Source organism: Pelodiscus sinensis, chromosome 12 (genome assembly GCF_049634645.1).
Source record: "Pelodiscus sinensis isolate JC-2024 chromosome 12, ASM4963464v1, whole genome shotgun sequence".
Classification (NCBI taxonomy): Eukaryota; Metazoa; Chordata; order Testudines; family Trionychidae; genus Pelodiscus; species Pelodiscus sinensis.
This window is the reverse complement of record NC_134722.1, coordinates 5,841,101-5,864,734: the sequence shown is the minus strand read 5'-3', so window position 1 is coordinate 5,864,734 and position 23,634 is coordinate 5,841,101. Positions and strand designations below refer to the sequence as shown.

The 23,634-nt window shown below is 49.1% G+C and overlaps 1 protein-coding gene across 4 annotated transcripts in view; it reads right to left on the bottom strand.

Moving 5' to 3' along the window:
* Positions 1–2,492: 2,492 nt before the first annotated feature.
* The window catches only part of KIAA0513 (KIAA0513 ortholog), a 94,100-nt gene continuing 72,958 nt past the window's right edge, over positions 2,493–23,634 (bottom strand). For 3 of the 4 annotated variants that reach the window (XM_075939932.1, XM_075939933.1, XM_075939934.1), the window contains exons 9-12: positions 23,421–23,498; positions 9,184–9,264; positions 8,275–8,369; positions 2,493–7,299 (exon numbers count right to left, since the gene is read on the bottom strand). In XM_075939932.1, the coding sequence (XP_075796047.1) occupies positions 7,250–7,299; positions 8,275–8,369; positions 9,184–9,264; positions 23,421–23,498 (304 nt within the window). In that variant the 3' untranslated portion in view covers positions 2,493–7,249. Of the gene's footprint in view, positions 7,300–8,274; positions 8,370–9,183; positions 9,265–13,318; positions 13,349–23,420; positions 23,499–23,634 lie in introns of all 4 variants that reach the window. The other variant, XM_075939936.1, reaches the window with a different exon arrangement.

Genomic DNA, 23,634 nt, shown 5'->3' with positions numbered 1-23,634 from the left:
TTTCAGAGAACTGGGGTTTTCTATCAAGAGCATCGTCATCTGACCAGCTTATAGGCAAAGGACTGGCTTATAGGCAGTAACCACCACTACCAGAATAGAGATTCACGCAACCGCCCCAGATTGGGACGTTAAAACTACCTCACCTGATGATGTGTTGCCAACCAGTCCTAAGTTGATCCATTGCTGAGAATAATTAGCAGCAATCGTTCTCCTTGAATACATGCTGGAATCTGCTTAATGGAGGAGGCAGGGCAAGTGAGGTGCTAGCCTCACTCCTCACATCCTGCACCACTGGTGTGGACAAGGGGTTTCTCCCATTCCACACTAGTCCCTGAATAGCTTTCAGCTCCAGTTCAATGGAAGTGACTGCTGACCAATGTTCCTTCTAATTTTTTCCATCCATGTGCAGAATACATTTTGTTACATGCACCAAAGCAAGTGTAGATGTGCACCACCAGTATAGCAGAGCACCCGCAGCATATGTTTAATCAGCTGAGTGGCATTTGAATCTCTCCTGGGTGGCTACCCAAGCACTTAGCTTACAGGAAACACTGCTGCTGACATCTACGATCATGTCTGGTCCAGTCTCCTGACTAGCTGGAGGTGTTTAATGACACCATCTCAAACCTCTTTCACTAGCCTGCTAAATTCTGCTCCGGTTCCCCGTAGGAAGACACAGTTCCAGTACTGGTGAAAGGCACTATCTTGGCAACTCCAGAGATCGTACATGCGCTTATCCATGGAACAAGGGCTGCAGGTTTCTCCATAGCCTGCCCTCCCAAAACACCTTGGAGGAACCAATTCTAAGGGGAAAGATTAGCTCATTCACATTAGCCCGTAACTCTCGGCTCAGATTGCCCACAGCAGCGCTGGTTGTGGACACCGTGTCAGAGTTGTGGACTCCTGTCCAGCAGAAAATGATCCAAGAACAATTCGTTTCACACCAGTCCCTGAACAGCTGACTAAAAGGGAGACTTGATCAGCACACCAAGTCAGGCTAGATTTGAACCAGCAACCAAGCAGTGCAGAATTCCTGTGGCCATTGATGGTGTTGTCCTCCCACCCTCCCCCCCAGGAAATATTTGATAACCCCAACATTCAGAGAAGAGGACGGTTACATCAGGCGCCTCCGCCCATGTGCACACTCTGCGACAGCTGCAAGGACTTGAACCTGTGGACTTGAGATGGTTAGAAAGAAAATCTCAAGTTTTGTTCCTGCCTGTTTGATATGCAAAGCATCATCTAGGAACCAATTTTACAGGTGAGGATAACTACCACTTTTACAAGTGAGGGGAGCTGTGGCAGAAATATGGAAGCAATATATAGGTTTGCAAAGCCAGTTTTGCACACACTGCTCCCTACACAGAGACTAGCATTTTAAATAAGCATTTCCTGGGTTAGATTTCCTAAATGGCACGGGGAGTATGAAAGCCAAAGCCCATTATTCAGAGGAAATTCGTTTTATATCTTAATGCCGGATAATTGCTTTTTAAAACACAGCAAACTAAAACATCCTGGGGCTTCTATTGAACCCTGTCCCCATCTTGGGATCTTCAGGCCATTCTCAAAGATTCGGCATAGGGAAAAGTAATTAAGGCTTTGCAGCCTCAACAGCTCCAGGCCAAATGCTCATGTTAGGAAAAGGTGCAATGCCTTTAAGGTTTGCAAAAAGTAGATTAGTGCAGGGAGAAGCGGGAAGGGGAACTGAATGGGAAGAGACGGGGGAAATACTGCAAAGCATCAGAGGGAGAAAGGGGCCATTGCTTTTTCATGCACTGATATTACTACTGCTCATCACAGCTGATAAGAGTCACATACGTGCTCAATGTAAGAATGTTGATTGCGGGGAAAGGGGGTTAAAGACAATTTATTCCAATCCCTCACCACGGTCCAAAACAGGAATGCATTCGTTAGCCCCCTCAGTTTTGATACATTCCCAAACACACACTTAAACAAGAGGTACTCAGGCTGCGGCTTGGGACTTTCATTCATCGTCTATGGCTCTTTGCAGCCTATATTAAAAAGCGGTGATTTAATTAACAAATCTATGCTATTAATTAGGCAAGACGCTTTTTACTGTCTTACCAAATCTTCTACAATGTAAGTCATTTCGCTGAGAATTGTATTTTGATTGAGATAGAGAGTTTTATACTGTGGAACCCACAGTGCCAGGGCAGCAGCTGGCTCCCCAGGAGCAGGGCTGGGAGCCGGTGTGTAACCGCTACAGTAACCGATAAGCTGATGCTTATTGGCTAACTGTTTAAACGGTTACACTATTACATCCCTAAGTCACACGATTGTGGTTCTTTTGGATAATGTTGATCACCAATTTGGCTGCTGAACCACTGAGGTCTGAGGCTTAAATCAAGATCGCCTGGGAAACCAAGTCACATAATCCTGGCACAATGCATCAACTGTCTAACAGCCTGAGCCCACGTTATGGCAGTAACAGCATTAAACACGATGTCAAACAGAACTCAGATCAATAGATATATAGAGATAAGTCTTTATATTTATATAAAGAGTAAAATACAGCATTTGGAACCCCAATGGAAGCAACAAACATTCTGTAACGTGGGGCAACACATTTAAACATTTTCTTTGCATTTTTTTTTAATTTTTATATTTTTTTAGAAAAAATACACGTGCAATATAACATGTTTTCACAGCTACACTTTTCTAGTGTGGGAAGAACACAGCATAATTCAGGAAAGAAAACATGAGAGAGACTGAGATCAAACATACCGCAGACTGCACTTGGATGATCACCTGCTACTAGCAAAGGGTGGAGGGGTCACTGCTGGAGCTGCCATCAATTCAGTAATAAGCAGAATAAATTTCTAAGTGCAGTTACGGCCTTAACAGCAATTTTTCCCCGAACAATACAATTTTAGATGGATCCACCCCAAACCAGCAACCTCTGGGAAAGTGAGACACTCTCTGAATTTCAGGTAGGCAATGCCACATTCTAACCTACGCCCGCCTTGGGAACCAGGAAGGAGCAAGACGCGTGCTCCCAGTTCTCTCATTGGCCTGTCTTTTCCCCAGGTTTGGTACCATGTTTAGACAGTTCCAGATAAGTAGGTTCTACAGGAGTCCCCCAGGAGGCCAGGTACAAAAAGTAACGTGTCCAATGAGATGTGTGGCCAGGAAACGCCCTTCACAGAGGGGCCCACTTGGAACGGAGACACACGGATCCAAACCCTTCTCATTCCACCTGAGCCGGACGCAATAATTCGAGATCGCAAAGGGAAAAACCAGGCTAATTTGTCAAACATTCTCCCCCCCCCTTCTCCGGGTGGAGCAGCAGGAGGGAGGTTTCCCCTGACAAGCCAATGAAGAGGAGTGATTTTTTGCTTTATAACAGGTGCTAAAGTTCCCTGGGCGGATGATTACAGGGCTTTGAATCAGCAGCTCCTTGCTCAGGACATTAACCCCTTTTTAACATTACCTTGTATGGTGCTAAGGGGCAAGAGGCTACCCTCAAGACACTGATTTGAAGAGGAAAGGGGGCAAAGTTCACAAACTAAGATAACGGATGGGAAAGGTCTTGGGCTAGGCGCTCTGAGGCATCCCTGTGCTTACATACACGCGTGTGCCGCTGCAAGCCAGTGCTTACAGTTTTGCATATGGCTCGAGTGTTCTGCCGGCCCACACGCCTGGAGTTAAGAAGTCCCGGCCTCTTTCAAATCCAGGCGTCTCTTCCAGCACACTCTGGAGATCCCGGTGTCTGCTTCCGACCCCACCGCAAGGGAGGAGCTGACCTTTGCAGCCATATGCTGGACTGGTGCAGGAGAGGAGATACAGCCCCATGCATCAGGCTGGCCGCTGGGGTCTGATGCTTTTCCAAGAGGGGACAAGGATGCGGCAAGGCTGGCACGCCTCCCCTCTGACCCCTCCTTGGGTGTCTCCATGAGGAAGAGACGGGTCATGGGAGGGAGTCTGCAGTCGGTCAAGTTTCCAAGCAGCTGCCCCTGCTCTTCCACATTCCACGGGAGAGAGGGGTCTTAGGAGCTTTGCAAGAGAACAGTGACCAGGGTTTTCCTAGGAGATGCATCCAGCACAAAGCAGCTCTGACCTGAAAGGAAAGGCTGAGAGAGGGACTTGTGACCGTGCACCTGGCAACAGGTGTGGGTGTTGGGCAGAGAGGGGAGATCGACGTGAGGGGAACACGGGGCTTTTACTGCCTCGTGCTACTCAGCTGTTCCAACCTGTTTGATATTATAAGAACACTGCAAACTCCCCACTCCCCGTGTGTCCTCCTTAGGCTGCTCTGGGACCTCTCATGTACACTTAATCGTGGCTTCTTCCTTTTAAGCCAGGACTGATGCATGGAGTTTGCCTCCATGACAGACAGCAAGTCTCAGCAGTAAGCGACTGACAACACCGCACACATCAAAACTGGCATGGGGCAGAAGAGGCAGATCAATTGCATTTGCAATCGGTAGGAAAGGGATCAGCCGCCTCAGAGCTCATGAGTAACACGTGATTTGGTCACATGGCCAACACCAAACACTGCGGCTTCTCTCGTTTGCAGTTTTACAAACATCTAACCTAGAACATTTTTATTTTTCAATTCCTGAGCATCAGTCTACGATTAAGGGCTTGCTTTGGGGGGTTGGAAGGATCACACGGCACACTTAAAAATCGCAACATGACTGGGAAGAGTCACAGAGGTTACTCAATGTGAAATACCATTCTACAGATTTAATACGTTACTCTGCAGGGCCAATACGTCAAAATGTCAAAAGGCTGCATTAAAACAAACCTGCTACACTATGAATCTTACAGGACGAAACCGACAGCACAGAACAGCCTTAGACAAGTGTCCCTCAAAAAGCAGGCTCGTTTAAACACAGAAGTCCGCGACAGGAATACTTTTGAAGAGAAACAAAGCTTTGAACACAAGATGGCTGCCTGAACACCACAACGCAAGCATTTCCTGAAGTACACAACTACACAAGTTTTGTTGTAAATAAGCGTGTGCGAGGCTGTCAATGCTTGTCCGACAGCCCCAGAGCACGAGAAAGGGCTCAACGCTTGCTTGCCATTTGCACGGCTCTGCGTTGTGCTCCAGAGCCTTTAACACGGGGTCCTGACACACGTTCCCATAGGAAAAGCCATCTGGTTTCCCTTGCATAGGGCTTCTCTAGAAGTTTCAGTACTGATCTCTGAAGTCCCTGAGTTTTGGTACAAGGTTCCCATTTTTATCTAGCTATCTGCGCCTTTAAAAAAAAAAAAAAAATCTGTGTGTCCCCTTTCAAAGTCGCTGGTATACACATGGATGATTCTAGCCACTCATCCCTCTTTGAACACTCAGCATCCAAGGTTCACTGAGACACTGCATGCCGCACTGGCAACACCGGCCCCAGAAAGAAATGACAGTCTGTGTACTCTGTGCTACTGATCGTAATACATCAACGGGAGAGGCCAGGAATCAAATGAGTATTTACCCTGGGCCATTTCAGGATGCTGATTGGTAATGTAGAGGTCAAGGAGGAGAGTGGAGGATGATTACATTTGCAGAAAGACAATAAGATTAATATTTCCTTTCCCCTTGGAACAAGAACAGCACGCTCTGTAATGTGGCACGGAGGAAGCCCAGAGGCCGAGTGAGTCACTAACACCCAGGATGTGTGCAGGCTGCACGTGCACGGGGGGTGGCATTTAACAGGCTAGCTAGAGATGCATCCGCCTGAGTCGGTGCATCTAAAACAAGTGGGTGGCTGGAAGCGGCGGCGACCAGGAAAACTAACCTGCGTTTCTTTTGTCCAGGGCAAAGCCAGAAGGGCAAGTGAGGCTCCAATTGTGTTTGGGGCGCCTCCTCCCCCAGCAATCACTAGCCACGTTCATCCCCCGCCTGGTGGCCAGGCTCTCTCATCCCAGATACCACCATGTCTGAGCCCTGAGCTGCACTTCCGAGTTCCACCAAGTGAACTGCAATGGGGCCAAGCTCCTGGGAAGTCAGCCAACACGTCTCCTGGGCCTCTCCCGGTCAGGAAGGCGCCACCCAGAGGATTCTCAGAGCAAGTGACTTAGAATCCTTTCTCCAGCTGACCACAGCAAATTCCCTTGAATAAGGCTGCTGCCACTCTCTAGAGCTCACTAAGGAAGTTCACTGATTTGCCCTCACATCAAGATGTGCAAATTTCACTCTCTTTCCTTTGAAGCGATGCCAATAAAGATCTCCAAGGGTCACTGTGGAAGGACCTTTGTACTGAGGGAGGGGGGTTGCTAGCTAGGTGTAGTTATGTGTTTGCAGCAGAAAGATGTGCATGAGTTTGTCTGCCTATCGCCCAGACCAGGCGCGGCGTTTTCAGTGAGATAAGGAAAGGCGATGTGACACAAAACCAGACTCCCGACATCGACGATCTGCAGCGGCTCCAAGATCAGTCTCCCACCCTTCCCTAGAGCGCTCGCTTCTGCCCAGGCCGCGTCGCTAAAGAATGCTCCCCCCTCCTTCGCCCCAACAACGGGAGCAACCGATGTCTCCTTCGAAGGGCCGAGCAAACGGCAAGCGCATCAGCCCGTCTGGCTGCAGGATAGCGCTGGCTCAAACGAGAGGATCGTCAAGGCTGGTTCTTATCGCAGCAGCTGCTCCGCTGCCAAAGCAAAACGCCTGGTGCAGCGTTTGTGGATAAACTTCCAATGCACCACAATATACAAGAAGAGCCCGGATCTTGATCTCTGAGCTGGGGGAGATTAGAGTCCTGTTTCCACCTGGATTAGCCACTGGCTACCAACCTTCTAAAGTAACAAGCACCTCGTGCTGCCGTATTATTCCCTCCCTTCACCCCATGCCCTGCCTACAGAATCTTTCGACCTCATCGGCTGTGGCCTACTGATGCAGTCTCATCAGGAAAGTTTCCAGCAGCAGGACCAGTGCACGGCACCTCACTGATGCCTGGGATACAGCAATACTGTCCCCTCCCCAGAGCCCACATAAATACATGGGGATCTTGAGCATTACTCCATTTTACAGACACAAACACCTCGTGGGATATTCGACTCAGACAATGCGACAGGGCTCTGGGAGGAAGGAGCATCTGGAAAGGGTTGGTTCGGTGTGCGCTCCTATTTCTATGGGCTGCCTGGTGCAGCTCTAAGGTTTGCTGACAATCATGCAGGTTTATTGTGGTGGTTTCACGTAGCCCATCTTCATTTGCGCAGGGTCACGGAGGAGGAATCCTCCCATTCCGCAGACGCTCCTCTCTGCCTCTCTCCGAACGCCGGATGAAGGCCAGAGGCGCTATTCGGCGGCCATTTGCTCAATGTGATCGCTAAGCAGCTTGTTTTGCTCTGCAAGGCAAAGAGAAAATGAGATTTGTGAGGCCAGGGTTTATCATGCTGAGAAGATGAAACGAGAGAGGGGCAGATGCTGTCCCTAGGTGCCCGGGGGCTCTTTACAATAAATCAAGGCCGTAACACAACAAGCAAGGTACCAGCATATTTTATTTCGTTTAGATGCTACTGGACAGCGAGTTTCCCCAGCTGAGTCTTGAGCTGTAAACAAACCAACGACCCCCCTGGCCTGATTGGGCACTGGTGAGAAACGGCATGTCTGCACTGTCATCGGCCCAGCTGTGGAGCCAAACACCCAGACAACGGGGGATGGTGCCCCATTCGTGCCAGCTGGGCATCTGGCCTGATTTAGTCCAATGAAGCTGCAGCAGTTCACACCAGCAGGGAATCTGGGCCTATTAACTTCACCGGCACTAGGGCAATTGACCCCCGATGGGGTGTTGCTAGACTGGAGCGTCCCAGCATAGAGGTTGTTCGCAGATGGGAGCAGGGCCAGCATGGCAGTGGAGCCCATGGGGCACCGGAGCCCACAGCCAGCTGGGGCAGGGAAGCCAGAGCCCGCGGGGGGAGGGGGAGCAGCAGAACTCGCAGCTGGTGGGGTCAAGAAGCGAGGGAGGGAGGGGAGCGCTGTAGATCTCACAGCCCGCAGGGCTGTTGCAGCCAAGGGGCTGAGGGCAGTGGTGCCAGGTAGCTGGGGAGAGGAGCCCCCCCAGATCTTCCCTGGTCTGGAAAACTCCCTTGTCCAGGCTGGGTCAGGTCCCCAGGGAGCTGGGACCAGGGAGGTCCAACCTGCCCTCTTTGCCCAGGCTAAAGGGTGCATTTCAGATATGCCTCCTCCCCATTGCAGTTGGCTTCTCCTAGCCTGCGCCTGTCTCTGGGAGACCAATTACTTCCCCGCCTCCTTCCCACCAGCGCAGTCTCCGCCCTCCAGGAGCTGGTGCGTGGCTCCAGGCCCCGCCCTGCCCGTCCTACCTTCGTCCAGGTTGCCGATCACGGCCTGCTTCTTCAGAAAGTCGTTGCAGAGCTTCTTGCTCAGGCCGAATGCCAACATGTTGTGAGTGAACGTGCTGGGGGAAAAGGGGACAGAAATGGTACGGGCACCGCAAGGAGTCAACCGCAGAGCCCCCATGCCTGGCAGGATCCCTTCTCTCACTCCTATAACCCAGGGGTTGGAACCGGCATCTGGGTATGTGGTGGGCATTCCCTGTTCTTGTATTGCTACGGGGGCAGACCCCTTCTCTGGAGCCCAGCGTACATCACCCACTGGCCGCAAAGAGCATCTCACCTTCTCCACCGACTATCTGGCTTTGCCTCCACAGCCATCAAGGTAACCCTTCCAGCCCCTGCCTGAAAGGAGGACAAGGGCAAAGGATTCTTCTAATCCCAGTCAGAGCCATGGGAGAGAGGGAGTTAGTGGATTTCTTCCTGGGAGAATCCATGTCTGCTCTTTGGAGGGGAGAGGAATGAGAGAGAGAGGGGCCTGAAAACCCTGGACACTGGAATGCTGGTTCTGAGAATCTAGAGAGATAAAAAACCCACTCCCGTTTTCAGTGAATGAACTGTCTAAATACTGGAGTGGCAGCATTTTTATCACCCGTTCGGCTCAATTTCCAAAGCTATTTAATCGGGGAAGGAAACATCAGCCCAGCAACCCCTTTGCTTTAGCGTCAGTCTGTTCATCCTCTCGGGCACACTAAATTTCTGTTCTTTGTTATCAAAGACCTGACCCAACACCCCAAATCTACATGCTTGGACCCTGATTCAAGCTTGGGAAAAGAGTTGCAATCTCTTTCTATTGAGATTTTGTCCATGACAGCAACGGACAGGCTCCTTCTGGCCACCCAGACTCAGACATTGTCAGTCAAATAGCATGCGCCTTACCCGAGCTGCCCAAAAGTGATGTTCTCGTTAAACCGTAGGCTGTCGTCACGCTCCTCCTGGGTCATGTGACACCACTTTTCCCTGCAACCATAGGAACAGATCTTGTACTGGGAAGTCACCATGCAGCCTTCCCTCCTCATATTCATCCAAAACCCTGCTGGTTGCTGAGACCACGTCTTCACTAAATGGAAGATCGACCCTGCTGCGATCGATCTTCTGGAATTTGATTTAGCAAGTCTAGTTAAGACTCGCTACATCGAACTCAGAGGATACTTCCGCGTGTGCGAGGAGTAAGGGAAGCCGATGGGAACAGAGGAAAATTTAAAACAAGGTACGTCCACTCCAGCTACGAGTTGCGTATCTTGATTTGACCTTCCCTTTTAGCATAGGCCTGGCCTGAGACACGTCCGCTGGCTTGTAGGAATTGTGAAGCTGATGAAGAATATATCTAGGGAGCCAGGAGATCACTGAATACCTGATTCCGTTCTCTCCCATCTGGCCAAATGGCTGAGCCTGATCTAGGCTGGAGATGGCAAATGTGGTACATATTTACCGCAGCTGCTGCAGCGCCATGCTTTATTGTACACAAAACCGAGTCCCGATGCTGATGGGACCTGGGTGAACTGGAGAGCAGGGATCCATCAGCACGTGCCTTCCACACACAGCTGAGCACTCTGCCTTTAATGCCGTGGTACTGGGAAGGAGGTGGGAGCTGGGTGTCGGGGGGGTACCGGGTGGGAGCAGCAGTCCCTGAACGCAGTAGCCCCAAAGGCAAAGCGTTCACCCAGGTCTCAGGCCTGGTCTATACACAAGCCTGCAGCAGTTTCCCTAAGGGGATGAAGGGGTTAAATGGATTTAGTTAAACCTGGGTAATGTCTGTGTTTAGGCCGAGGCTACTTCTAAAAATTAGATCCTGCCAACTACATGGCTCAAGGGTGGGAAAAACGTCATGCCCTGTGCACTGCAGCTTGTTTTCCCTAATCCCCACCGTCAGCACAGCCAGGTCGGTATAGCTACCACCTCTCGCGGGGAGGATTAACTAAACCACTGGCAAAACGCTTTCTGTGGATACAGGAAGCACCTACACTGGTCCCGTAGCTGCAGGACAGGCCTGGCCTTAGACTGGGCCTCCCCCAAATAAGATTAATATGCAGAGAGGTCAGGACGTCTGGCTAACAAAAACAACAAGGGAAAAGGCATCTGCTGTGCCTCTCTTCCCATGGGCTGCACAACCCAGTCTGGCAACTTCCTTGTTTATCTGTGCTCCCGGCACTGGGCCACTGTGAGCCGGGCTCGACAGGGCTTTGTGGACTGGCAATCAAAGGGAAGGGAGCGAATGGATCAGCGGGAGTTGGGAATGAAATGCCGCAGCCCTCTCCTTAAGGGTTACGAAGGGCTGGGAATGCAACGCTACCCACGCAGCCTGCCTTCTCCTAGGAACGCTTTGAGCTATCTCAACTGGCCCCCTAAGATGGAGCAAGGTCACTTTTATTCTCCTTTAAACCAGAGATAGTAACCCTTTAAGCCAGAATCTAGGCGGGCAAGTGTCCAGTGTCCAGTTGGGGGAACTGACACAGCCTTGCAATCGTTCACCCGTTGACCTGCACGCCCCAGCACCTTCTGGACTGGACTTTGAGCTCTCGACTCAAGTCTGCATCCACTTCCCGAGAGTGGAGCGCTGTGAACACAGTGTGGATTGCCAGATGCAAGTGCCTAGACAACAAACTGCATCTGCCTTCTTGTCGAACATTTCATGATCAGTGAACGCTGCATGATTCCCAGGAGCAAGGTACAACAACAGGTCGGGGTGTTTGATCGTAGAACTAAACCAGTCAATTGTGTGTGTGGGTGCCAGACAGCACCTTTGCTTTGTACGTGCCCCCTCTCCTATGGCCCGTGAAAGGTGACTGTGTGCATTCCTAACACTTGGGCGTTGTGAGGCTCTCTGCAGATGTGTCACTAGTGTGTGTTTCAAAAAGCCACTGTCGAGCCAGGACACAAGAGTCATTCTATGTATGTTCATTACGCTTATTTAATACATGCACGTGGGGCAGGGATTCAAGGCAGCAGTCTGCTGACCGGAAGTCAGGTGGGGGTTGCATACAAGGTTAAGAGGAGAAGAAAGGGAAGGAAAAAGGGACAGGAAGAAGAAATAACTGAGGAGAGGCAAAAGGAGAATAAAAGAAACAGCACACAAACTCCCAACGCACGCTTAACGCGCCTGCCCCCTACCTGGAGTGGGGAGGAGCCGCTTGAATTGGAAATCGGGCAATCGGGGATGTTTTTGGCAAATTTACCCTAACTAGGACAAGTGTCAATTACTACTGGGACTGGTGATTTCAGACTTTTCCCCCTCGAGGGCCCAGTCCAGCAAGCCCTTCCTCGCATGTCCGGTTCTTATTAGACAGCTTTGCAGGATTGGGCCTAAAAAACTGCAAGGGATGGAGCTGCTTTGATGGTGTTTGTGTGGCCAAATTCTGTGCCTCACTAGAAAGTTTAGGCATACGATTAAAAGCACAGACTGTCAGGATCAGGTTCACTATAGCAACCAAAATATGCATCTAAATCTGAAGGCTGCTGGGGGGCAGAGAGAGGGGAGAAAAATCAGCAAGGTGCTTGGAATGCTGAAATCAAAGCTTTACAGATCTCATTATCCCAGTTACAGAGTAAGCGTATTTAGGTTTTTCTGCCCTCCTCGGATAGTCTTGCTGAAGGAAAACAAGATCAAAGTGACCAAGGGAGATTCATGAGGCATCCAGGTCTGTTATTCGGGAATAATGGGTTAAAAATGTGTTTCAATTAAATATTGGGATCGTTATCTGACATAAAAAACCACTGTAGAGATCTATTTTTTTTTCACATAATCCCTATTTGACTGTATTATTAAATGTCTGAGGGCAAGGATATTTCTGCAAAATGGGCTTCTAAAATTCTAGCTTCTCAGCAGGGCAATGCACCAGCAAACTCACGATGCTGGACTGCAGAGACCTCCAGATGTTGGCAGCTGCATGTCCAATTCTGGGCAGCAGTGTGATTTTTTATGCTTTGTTTGAAATTCACCCTTCTCTGCAGGTATAGGAGCGCTACAAGGCTCTCTGCACTGACAATGGCCAATTTAATTTAGTCCCTGTGAGCAGGTACATTTTACACCAGACAACTAATCTGAGCAGTGCTCTGCTTACAAAAATCTACTCAATTTCTTTCCCCTAACAGATGTTAGCTGCACTTTCAAGATCGTATCCGGGAGCTCCTACCCCTTTTTTCAGGGAGGCTTTTTTGTTGGCTTTAAATGATTAGTTCCACAATCAGATGTCAAGATTTTTTTTTGTTAAATCAAAGACTCTTCCCCCTCCAGCCCCAAATACTAGTCTGCTCTTGACTCTGATCCCCAGTAGATCATTTCTTGCACTTATAAAGCTTAAGAACATAACTCTCAATGCAACTTGCTATTTTCCCCCCATGGGCATTTTTTTAAAAAACACAAGCCACAACTTAAAATAAATAAATACATAAATAAAAAGGCAAAATTTCCAACCAGCATCTTCACAACATAAAAGCCACAGCAGCATTGGGAAGACACTAAAGCAAGGGATCGAATATGCCTTGATTCAGCACAGCATAGGCATCGGGAACTGAACGTGAAAAAGCAACGCTCACCGGAGCACACCATGTCACGGAGTCAGTAGCGAAGGAAAAAACGAAATAAGGAGACGAGGATAGAATGACATTCCTCCCTCTATTCCAGGAGACTCAGTTTGTGTCCAAAAACTGCCCATGAAAGTGGAGTAAAATGGCCCAAGAGAACAGAAGTACGAAACATCAACTGCTCTATCCGTTGTGTATCTAATTCGTTACTGAGAGATCTCAACCCGTGGACTGTGATTAAGTTTATTTTAAAATCGACCAGATCTAAGGATTAAGGATGTAACTGTTCCCAGATTTAGGTTAGTCCCACTGATAGCACCGTCCCCCATTTGCTGCAGCTAGAGAGAGATCAGAGTTTGCACCCATTTGAGTAGGTGGCATTTCCAAGCCCAACCTGCATCGGTAACGCTTTCCCACGGAGGCACAGTTTGGACCAGAAGTGAGTCAATGGTACTGTAAAAATGCAACAAAGTAATGTGGACAGACACACCTCTTTTCCTCTTCCTCTCCAGTGTTCCCTCTGGAGTGGCAGCAGAAACAGGGGCAGCAAAGGTTACATGTTAAAGATCATGCAAGATATATGGGTGGAGAAAGAGAAGAACAGATGAAAGGAAGAAAGTCATTAGAGGCAGAGAGAAGAAAAGGATTTTTGTTAGTTTTCTTCCCCCCCTGCAGGAAAATCTCCTGCCAATTATCTCCACGCTTTTCCTGTTCTTCCAAAGCAATTACCAAGTATGAACGCACACATTTCTGCTCACACTCCCCGTAGCCCCAGGAAAGGACTTTAGGCAGGTGTTTCTCCCCCAGCATGCCACAAAGTGTGAGACACAAACCCAGCTTGGTGAGAAAAGGCTTTCAGAAAAGCAGACTCCCCCCTGGAGGCCTTTAAGGAAGGACAGAGGAAGGTGTCTCAATGCTGGGACCCAAGGTGTCTTTCTAGCCTGATCAAAGGGGATATGCACACACTATGTGATCACTCCAATGTGAAGCTCCCATCTATTAAACAGGGTTGGAACCTAATACAGGTTGAACTTCTCTAGTCCAGCACTCTCTGGTTTGGCAACATCCCTGATCCAGCACGATGTTAGTTAGCCAGATGGCCGCTTAGCATGGGCATGGCCAAGTTTCCCACAGTCCCATAAAGTTTGTTTCCAGCCATCAGGCCTGGCTCTCAGAGTTCTGTGCTGTTTAGCTCGAATTTACCCCTAACTGTCTTCTAAGAGCCCAGTAAGCAGAGGAAGTGTTGGTCGTGCTGCTAGACAATATTGACCTCCCATGGTTCAGCAAATTCTCTGGTTCATCCCCGGTCAGGTCCCGAGGGTGGCGGACTAGAGCGGCTGACCCTGTACTGAATGGGACCAGTCTCTGGACAGAGGATGCATTTCTTCTCACCTTTGTTCCCCAAGAGCCAAACACCAAAGTCCTTAACTCAGGCAAACTCCCAGGTTCGAGGAGAGGGGACAGCCACACTTGGAGCGGGGGGCATGATTCCAGATGGGCATGATGCTACCCGATGAGCGAGGTAGCTCAAATAGGTTCCTAGGGTCTCTCTGACAGGCACCTGCAGTGGCTCGCCCATCCCGTGGCCAGATTCTGTTTTTAGCACGGACGCGTGGTGAGAGCCAGGTGAGTTTATCCCCTCAAGCCGAGAACTGCAACCCCTGCTCCACAAACAGCCACATCCTCCAGCCGGCCTTCAGTGCAGGCCAAGCCCTCAAGAGGTACCAGGACACCGCACTCCCTTCTAAACCAAGGCCTGGGACTACGAACCACATCGGGAGAGCGGCGTCTCTGCGCCAAGCCAGCCCGTAACCAAGGCACTGACGCGGTGGCTACCGAGGAATGCAATGGGCCGGGTTAAGCCCTTTCTACGCTATGCACTGCAGACCGTACGAGGAGCTATGCAATGCAGTGAGAGACCAGGTCTGAACACTGGCCTGGGAGCCAGGAATGTGCAGGTTCTAATCCCCTCCCCCACAACCTCACTTGCCTCAGTCTCCCCTCTGTACCGCGGGGATGAGGATGCCGGCCTGCCTCCCAGGGCGCTCCAAAGAGTCATGTTTGTAAAATGCTTTGAGAAGCAAGAGCCCAGGGTATTGCCAAAATTAGCTTTCTGGTGCCCACAGAAGTGCAGCTGTGATTTTTAAAGCACACAGCTCACCCAAAACAGACACCGCCCCCCCCCCCCCCCCGCAAACCGCTACCAGACAAGAAGGGGGGGGGGGAGGGGTTTACATCTGCACGTGGCTTTTGCACAAAGACCCTCCCTACTTCTGGGGAAAAGGGTAGGCAGCCAGGGCCTGCTTTGATTGCTCAGGTTCAATGCTCCATCACTATTACAGGGAAGGAAGTTTGCAGAGTCACTGTGGTGTGATCCACACTTTGCAGTGCACACATGAAGAGGCCGGAGGAATTCACTCTGGCAGGAGCCACCCTGAAATAGGGCACGCTCCTGCATGAATGATGGTGACTGGAAGACACTGCAGGTTGCTAGAACTGGGATTCGGATGGTATCAATGACTGGTTGCTAAGATAAGAAGCTACTGGTGAATCTCTTCTTATGCCATTTGTGGGTATTCCCCCTATTTTCACCTCATTTCTCTCTCCGGAGCAGAGCCCCATGTCTGAATTACACCTCATCTTGCATCCACAGAGTTGGAACCAAGCCTGTTGCTTTGTCCCGATTTCTACCTTAAAAGGCTTTGCAATGATTTAAAAACAGAAAAAAACCACAACTTGGGCCGTCCCTGTTGGAAGGGCTGCCTGATCAGAAGATTGGGCTGTCTCCGAGCTCTGACCAGATCAAGGCGTCTCCGCAGTTTGCAAGCTAAACTGAGGAGACTGTGGCCACGTGCACTCTCGTTTTCCAATCATTTTCTCAAAGCGGTCACCAGCCAACGGTAGCATGTTCACAGTCAACTAAAAACGTGCCTGGATAGAGACTGAGATCCAATTTTGGAGCACGCAATATTCTTTTCCAGGAGCAGAAACTCAGGTGCAATGCTCAGACTGCTACCCAGCTGCCGAGTTCATCTGCTGGGGGTAGGACGTAAAATGGATCCTTTTCTGTTTGAGAAGAATATCCAGCTTGCCAGCTTTTTTACTCTATTAATTGATTCACAGATGTTTAAGGCCATAAAAAGCCACTTGACCTAGTCCAGTGTTTCTTAAACTGTGTTCTGTAGCACACCGGTGTGCAGTGAGGCAGTCGGAGGTATGCCGCGGAGAACAACAGAATTAAAAATGGCCACCCTTAAAGAGGCAGGCAACCTTTCTTTTTCCTCCCTCAATTTTCCCCAGCCCTTTTTTCCCCCCTCAAAAACTCCCCCCCCCCAACCTTTTTTTTTTTTTTTGGCTCAACAAAAAATTCTCGGTGTTCCTCATAAAAAAAACTACCGTTTGGTGTTCCTTGGTCTTAAAAAGTTTAAGAAACACTGACCTAGTCTGATATGCTCATATCACAGGCTATTCAATTTCACCCAGTGACACTTAGCCAAATACAAGTTGTTTGGTTGAACTAACATTTACCCTCCAGAAAGATAACCTCTCTTCATTGGGAGACATCTAGAGATGGAGAAACCACCATTTCTCCACTTAGGGAGGAACAATCCGTTTCTCACACACAGAGAACGGGAAGCGACTGTCTAGGAAGGATTACTGCTGAAAGGGATTTAGGGGTCATAGTGGACTCACATAAGTGACTCACCTAAGCTAAACGTGAGTCAGCAGTGTGACACTGTTGCAAACAAAGCAGACGTGATTCTGGGATGAATTAATGAGGGAGTGTTGTGAGCAAAACATGAAAGATCATTCTTTCGCTCTACTCTGCGCGGATTAGGCCTCAGTTGGAGTATTATGTCCAGTTCGGGGCACCACATTTCAAGAAAGATGTGGAGAAACTGGAGAAGGTCCAGAGAAAAGCAACAAAAATGATTAAAAGTCTAGAGAACATGAGCTATGAGCAAAGACTCAAAGAATTAGGTTTGTTTAGTTTAGAAAAGAGCAGACTGAGGGGACATGATAGCGGTTTTCAAGTATCTAAAAGGGGGTTACAAGGAGGAAGGAGAAAAATTGTTCTCCTTGGCCTCTGAGGCTAGGGCAAGAAGCAATGGGCTTAAACTGCAGCAAGGGAGGTTTAGGTTGGTCGGAAAAACTTCCTAATTGTCCGGATGGTTAAACACTGGAATAAATTGCCTTGAGGGAGTTGTGGAATCTCCATCACTGGAGATATTTAAGAGAAGGTTAGACAGATGCCTGTCAGGGATGATCTAAATGGTGCTTGGTCCTGCCACGAGGGCAGGGGACTGGACCTGATGACCTCTTGAGGTCCCTTCCAGTTCTATGATTTCCCTTGGTAGTCGGTCCAACGGTAAATCACCCTGTTAAAAACGTGGGCCTAATTTCCATTTTGAATGTGTCTGGCTGCAGCTTCCAGCCACTGCTTCTGGATAGGTCTTTCTCTACTGGATTCAAGAATCCTCTAGGACCCAGGAAGGCATTCGTACACTGTAATCAAAGCTCCTCTGATCAGCTAACCTGACTGATCTCTAAGGGTATGTCTACACTGACACCTTAGTTCGAACTAGGGATGCAACTGTAGGCATTCGAAATCGTCAGTGAAGCGGAAATTTAAATACCCCGCGCTTCATTAGCATGATCTTGCCGGCGCGTTACTCCCATCAACAGCTCTTTCAAAAGTGAAATTGTGAACGCATTAGTTCGAACCAAAACCCTTGGTTTGAACTAACATTACTCCTCATTTTTTTAGTAGTAAAATGAGAAGGAACGTTCGTTCGAACCAAGGGGTTTGGTTCGAACTAACGCATGCCGGTGCACACTTTCACTTTTCGAACGCCTGCATTTGCATCCCTAGTTTGAACTAGGGTGCAAGTGTAGACATACCCTAAGTCTCCCCTAAGCATTTTCTCCAGCCGGGAGTCCTTATTAAGTCTGTTTTCTGCAGCCTCTCCTATGTTTTCAACCTCTTTTTAAAAATGTGATAGTGAGTACATGCCAGTCTAATCAGTATCAGATACAGAGACAGACTCAGCCCCCGTTTATACACCTGGGTAGCAGCAGCCCGCTCTGCCACCGCCTTACACCGAGAGCTCATGGCCGTTCTGAACCAGAAATCCTTTGCAGGGTCACTGCTTTCCAGGATACATTTCACAGGTCTGGCCTGCATCCCTTGCCCCTAGACTTTGCATTTGGCTGGATTTTATTTGAATGGGCCCTGCTTACCAACCAATCTGGATTGCTCTGTATTAATACCCTCTCTTTATCCAGATTTACCCCTCTGCCAGCCTCTCGGTCATCTGCAAATGTGGTTTGATATTTACTGCTAGATCCTTGGTAAAAATGTCTAACATCATCAAGCCTCGTACGGATGCAGAGGAATCCCATGTTGTTTCTCAGTGATTTGTCTCTGACAGCTTGTTTAGGAGATCTGTCAGCCAGTTCTTAACCTATTGAACGTGCATGTCATTTATATTGGATAGTGCCAATTTCTTCACCAGAATATCATGCAGAACTATGTCAAACACCGTACAAATCCTTAAATGTATTATTACCTATGAACTTATCTTTATCAACCAAACTTGTAATCGCCTCAAAGAATGAAATCAGATTTGACAACGTCTATTTTCCATAAAACTATGCAGACTGGCATTAATTATATGTATATTTTCACTCTCTCTCAGCTGAAGCTCCATATCAAGTTATACATTATTTTGCCCAGGACTGACAGCGTGCTGATTGGCCTGTCCTGAGTCTCCGTGCATGCCGTTCCAGAATACGGCCACAACACTTTTGGAATTTCCCCGATATGCCAACATTCCCTAAAATCTGTCAACAGAAGTCTCCTCAGCTAACTCTTTGAGGACTCTTGAGTGAAGTTATCTGAACCTGCCAATGATATCTCTGTGCCTATTCAATGGTGTTTAATGTCTTCCTCGGTCACTGATGGGGTGGAAATAACTTTATCCGGCTCTGTGTGCTTTGGGAATTTTCTTTGGATTACTGTGAGCAAACTAGGACTCATCTTGAAGTTTTCCGGGACAAAACTGCTGCCCGTAGCTATAACTATTGAGCATGTTTTGGGTGCACCAAAGCTGCTGTTCATGTCAGACAGCACGCTCACTGTTGAGTCTCAGCAGAGGTTACGGAACACCACAGGGTTCCTTGCGGCAAAGTTTCGGTTGCAGAATTTAGCACAGCATTGGCTGGGTCTCCAAGTGGCTACTGGGTTAATTCCAATAGGGTGAGGACCTCTCTAGGAGGGGCAATATAACACGAATAGCTGGGAAGTGACGGCTTCTAAAAAAACCCGATGGGGATAAATGAAGACAACCAAGCACAGCAGAGAAGAGTTTCTGGGGAGATTTAGACTCAAGATTCAATCCACTCACTCTCGATTCCTGTCTACACGCAGGAGCAAGTGACACATGCCCCTGGCGAGGACTGCACCTGCATACTTCAGGGTACAATTTTGGCTTGAGTACTAGAAAAAGGCTCTCACACTATCCCTTATGTCTGACACAGTCTCTAAGTGATACCACAGACCACCAGGCCAAGTCATCCTTGCCTAACCCCGAGTCAGCAATTTGCACGGCTGTCATGGATTCTCGGAATGACGCCCTAGCCCAGGCTGGAAAACACACCTCTCTGCAGGGCTGCTGAAACCTGAAGCTCCCTGTGAGGGAAGAGGGAGATGGAAGTGTCAACAGAACGCTACAAAGCTGTAGCAGGACTTAGTTCCGTTTGAGGCTTAATGATGCCACAAAAAACAGTGGTGCAACGCAGAAAGTGCAACTTATATCTCCCTCCCCACAACAGCCAAAGCAGAGGGGAAGGCCAGGGCAGGCCTGTGTGTGTCTGGGTACCACATGACAGCACACAGCATCCCACAGTACTTGGGCACTGACTGACTGTGTCCAGTATCTTCCAATTTCATTGCTTCACATTTGACTTCTACAGCAGACGAGCCCTTCAGCCCTCAGGAAGGGGAAGCGCTGGATAGCATCAGACACACACGCGCAGCACCAGGGTGGATGCTGGAATGTACCAGTAGGGGACACTTGGGGCACGTCTAAACTACATTCCTCTTTCGAAAGAGGAATGTAAATGAGGCAAATCGAAAGCGCAAATGAAGCGCCAATTTAAATATCCCGTGCGTCATTTGCATATTCACGTCTGAGCACTTTTTTGAAAAAGGGTTTTTCGAAAGTGAAAGCGCAGACAAGATGGGGTTCTTTCGAACCCCCCCCCTTTTTCAAAAGAACCTGTGATCCTGAAAAAATGAGGAGTACGGGTTCTTTTGAAAAAGGTTTTTTTTTTTTTCTCCACAAGAACCCTGTCTAGACTGAGTTTTCACTTTCGAAAAACCCCTTTTTCAAAAAAGCGCTCGGACATGAACATGTAAATGAAGCGCGGGATATTTAAATCCGCGCTTCATTTGCGCTTTTGATTTGCCTCATTTACATTCCTCTTTCGAAAGAGGAATGTAGTCTAGACACAGCTTTTGGGGCTTACACACTAGAGGACAAACCATTTTTCTCCCTTGAATGAATCTCCTGGCCTGTGGGGCATGGATACAGATGGTTACGGTCTCACCCCAAATCAGCCCGGCACTCAGGGTATGTCTAGACGACATGCCTCTGGCGACAGAGGCATGTAGATTAGGCTACCTGGCATAGGAAAATAAAGCAGCGATTTAAATAATCACCGCTTCATTTAAATTTAAATGGCTGCCACGCTGTGCCGATCAGCTGTTTGTCGGCTCAGCACGCTAGTCTGGACGCTCCACAGTCGACATCAAAGGCATTTGTTGACCTCCCCGGTAAACCTTATCCCACGAGGCATACCGGGGAGGTCGACAAATGCCTTTGATGTCAACCGCGGAGCATCCAGACTAGCGCGCTGAGCCGACAAACAGCTGATCAGCACAGCGCGGCAGCCATTTAAATTTAAATGAAGCAGTGATTATTTAAATCGCCACTTCATTTCCCTATGCCGGGTAGCCTGATCTACATGCCTCTGGTGACAGAGGTATATAGTCTAGACATCCCCTCAGTGTGCACCTACCAGGGATGGATGAGGAGCAGAAACAGGAGCTAAAACTGCCATTCCAGCAGGAGGAATCTTGGAATTTCCCGCCTCAGTTTTAGAGCTATCCCCTACCGGCCAGCATGACCAGCGTGTCAAACACTGGAAGGTTTAGCCTGCGAACCAGCTTGCTACTCAAGCAGTAGGGGATGAAGACCCAGAAACGCCCTTGTGAATAATAATATCCTGGGGTCTAACTGGGACCATCATGGGATGCTCAAAGCTTCTTTAATAGGAACCTGACTGCCATGGCCAATCACTCACTGGGGACCAGGTTTGACTGAAGCGATGTTGATACAAGACTCAAACCAGCACAGACGGTCAAAGGGCTTCCCCTTGGCCTTCCTTAGAGCTTCTCTCACAAAGCACAGTGACGCTGTCAGTGGATTTAGGACAGTTCTTTAACTGTAGGTAAAAGGTGAACCACCATACCTGGCATTTTTACAGCGTCCCAAAGCACATGGCAGGACGCTACCAGTTTTCAACCTGCTCTCCCTGCTATGATTTATATTTTCGTTCCACAAGCGATGCCCAGGTTCATATTATGCAGCCAGCTTTTCCTAGGTTCCCAATGGAGCAGCATGAGATATCTCAGCTTCTCCACAGGTCAGCAATATTTGCAATGCCCCCGGGCCACCGCTCAGAAAAGTTATTTATTACAAATAGGTTTTGTTTTTGCAGTCCGGGGAAATCAACCATCCAGTTAGTTTAAAAAAAAAAAAAAAAGGCATTTTCACCAGAGTGCAGCTGCCAAAGGCACATGACCTCGCGAGGCATTTGCTCCTGCTAATTTCATGCTTCATAAATGCAAGCTGTAATAGTGCTCAGTAGGGTCTTTCATTGGTTTGTGTTGGAAAAATACTGACAACGTGCCAGTCTTTTTCCCGTCCATCCGGGCACTTCCTATCTGGCGAACAGGCACTTCTCTCAGGACCACATCTAAGAAGCTAATTAGCGCTCCAGGCGTCGAGTCCTGGATTGCAACGCTTGGTGGTTTTCAACCACAGATCTCAAAGCACTCTACAAAGGTAAGGAAGAATTGCCCCCATTTCACAGGGATGGAAACAGTGGCAAAGCGAGGGGATTCGCCCAAGGTCACACACACAGTCAGTGGAAGAGCAGGAACAGAATCCAGGTCTCCTGACTCCCAGGCCAGTGCCTTACGCACATCTCCATGCTATCTTTTTTAAAGGGACGCTGTCAGGTTACAAGAAAAAAGTCTTTTTAAAGTGACCTACCCTCTGTATAAACAGCATTGCAGAATGGCAAGTCATGGAGAATTTTAAAAGCCAGACTGACTCCTCACCGCTTATTTCAACATTTGATTCAGTAGCTTGAAAGATCAATCTCACTTCTGTGCTTTGAGTCAGTTTCACTTCCATTCCTCTATCTGTGCCCCTTTTGCAACACTCAGAGGATGTCCGCAATCCTAGCAATCAAACTTCCCCTATCAGAGGGGTAGCTGTGTTAGTGTGAATCTGCAAAAACAAGGAGAAGTCCTGTGGCACCTTATAGACTAACAGTTTCTCCTCTCTTGGTGTTCACGCCTCCACATCAGCTGCTAGAAGTGGGCCTCATCCTCCCTGACTGCATTGACCTCATTATCACTAGCCTTACTCTTGATTGGAACTCTTTTCTTGTGCCTGGATGTTTATACCTGCCTCTGGAATTTCCACTTCATGCATCTGACAAAGTGCAGCCTTGTAATCAACCACTTGAGGCAAAGCATTTCCCTGCGATCTGCCTCGGTTTTGACAGATCAGGAGAGCAGAGACAGGGTGAAAGCGGGACTGAGTTCAGGTCTTGGCAGGCCAGTAAAAGAAGACTGGTCATCACCTATTTGCTCTACAGAAGTAGCTATGACGGAGAGATGATTTCAATGGATTTCTCCTGTCCCAAAAGCCCACGACCTCTGTAACACCCGTGGGAATTACACCGCTGAACCTCTCTAAGCCTGTGGCAACCAGACCCCTCAATATTATTTGATCTTGGCTTTGTGTGACCGAACAGATGCTCGAGGAGATGCTTTCCTGCGAAGTTACAGCCTCTGCTCCTCGCCCCAGCCAGTTCTAACAACCGGGCCTGCGCTGCCATCAGCAGCCCTTGAAGGAAGAAGCTCCGCGCTTTCCAACAGCTACCGTGTCTAGGAGGCAGCCTCACCACACGCGGTGCCATGCGCCGGGGAAGGCCCCTCAGAAAGGCAGCTGGGAGGAGGGGGCAGGTTCCTTGCACTGTTCTCCTCCCTTGCAACACTGCGCCTGGCCCGTCGGGCAGTTAGTGCTAGCGTTAGCCACGGCAACTGATCTCGCAGTGCAACAGGATTTAATCAGCCATCAGCTGGGTGGATCTGAACAGCTGACAGGGGGCAGAAACCTATCATCTCCACAGTTGGTGGCAGGGGAGTTGGTGAGTGAGCCCCGGGTGGCGTTCCCCCTGCCTTCCAGCCCTCCCTTGCCAAGGGCAGCCAGGACTCGGTGTTCCCGCCCTACCTGGTGGTGGGAGATCTCTTCCTCCTCTCGCAATGGACGGCGTCGAAGAAGGCAGCGTTCCAAAACCTCAGGGTGTGCCTGCGACACAGGGACAAGGCATTGGAGACTGGGCGGCGCGCCCAAGAGCAGGGTCGCGGCCCCTGAGCCAAGGCAAGGCGCGTGTGCCCATGCACAACCGGGTCCTGCCCAGCTGCCATCCACACAGAGCCAACCG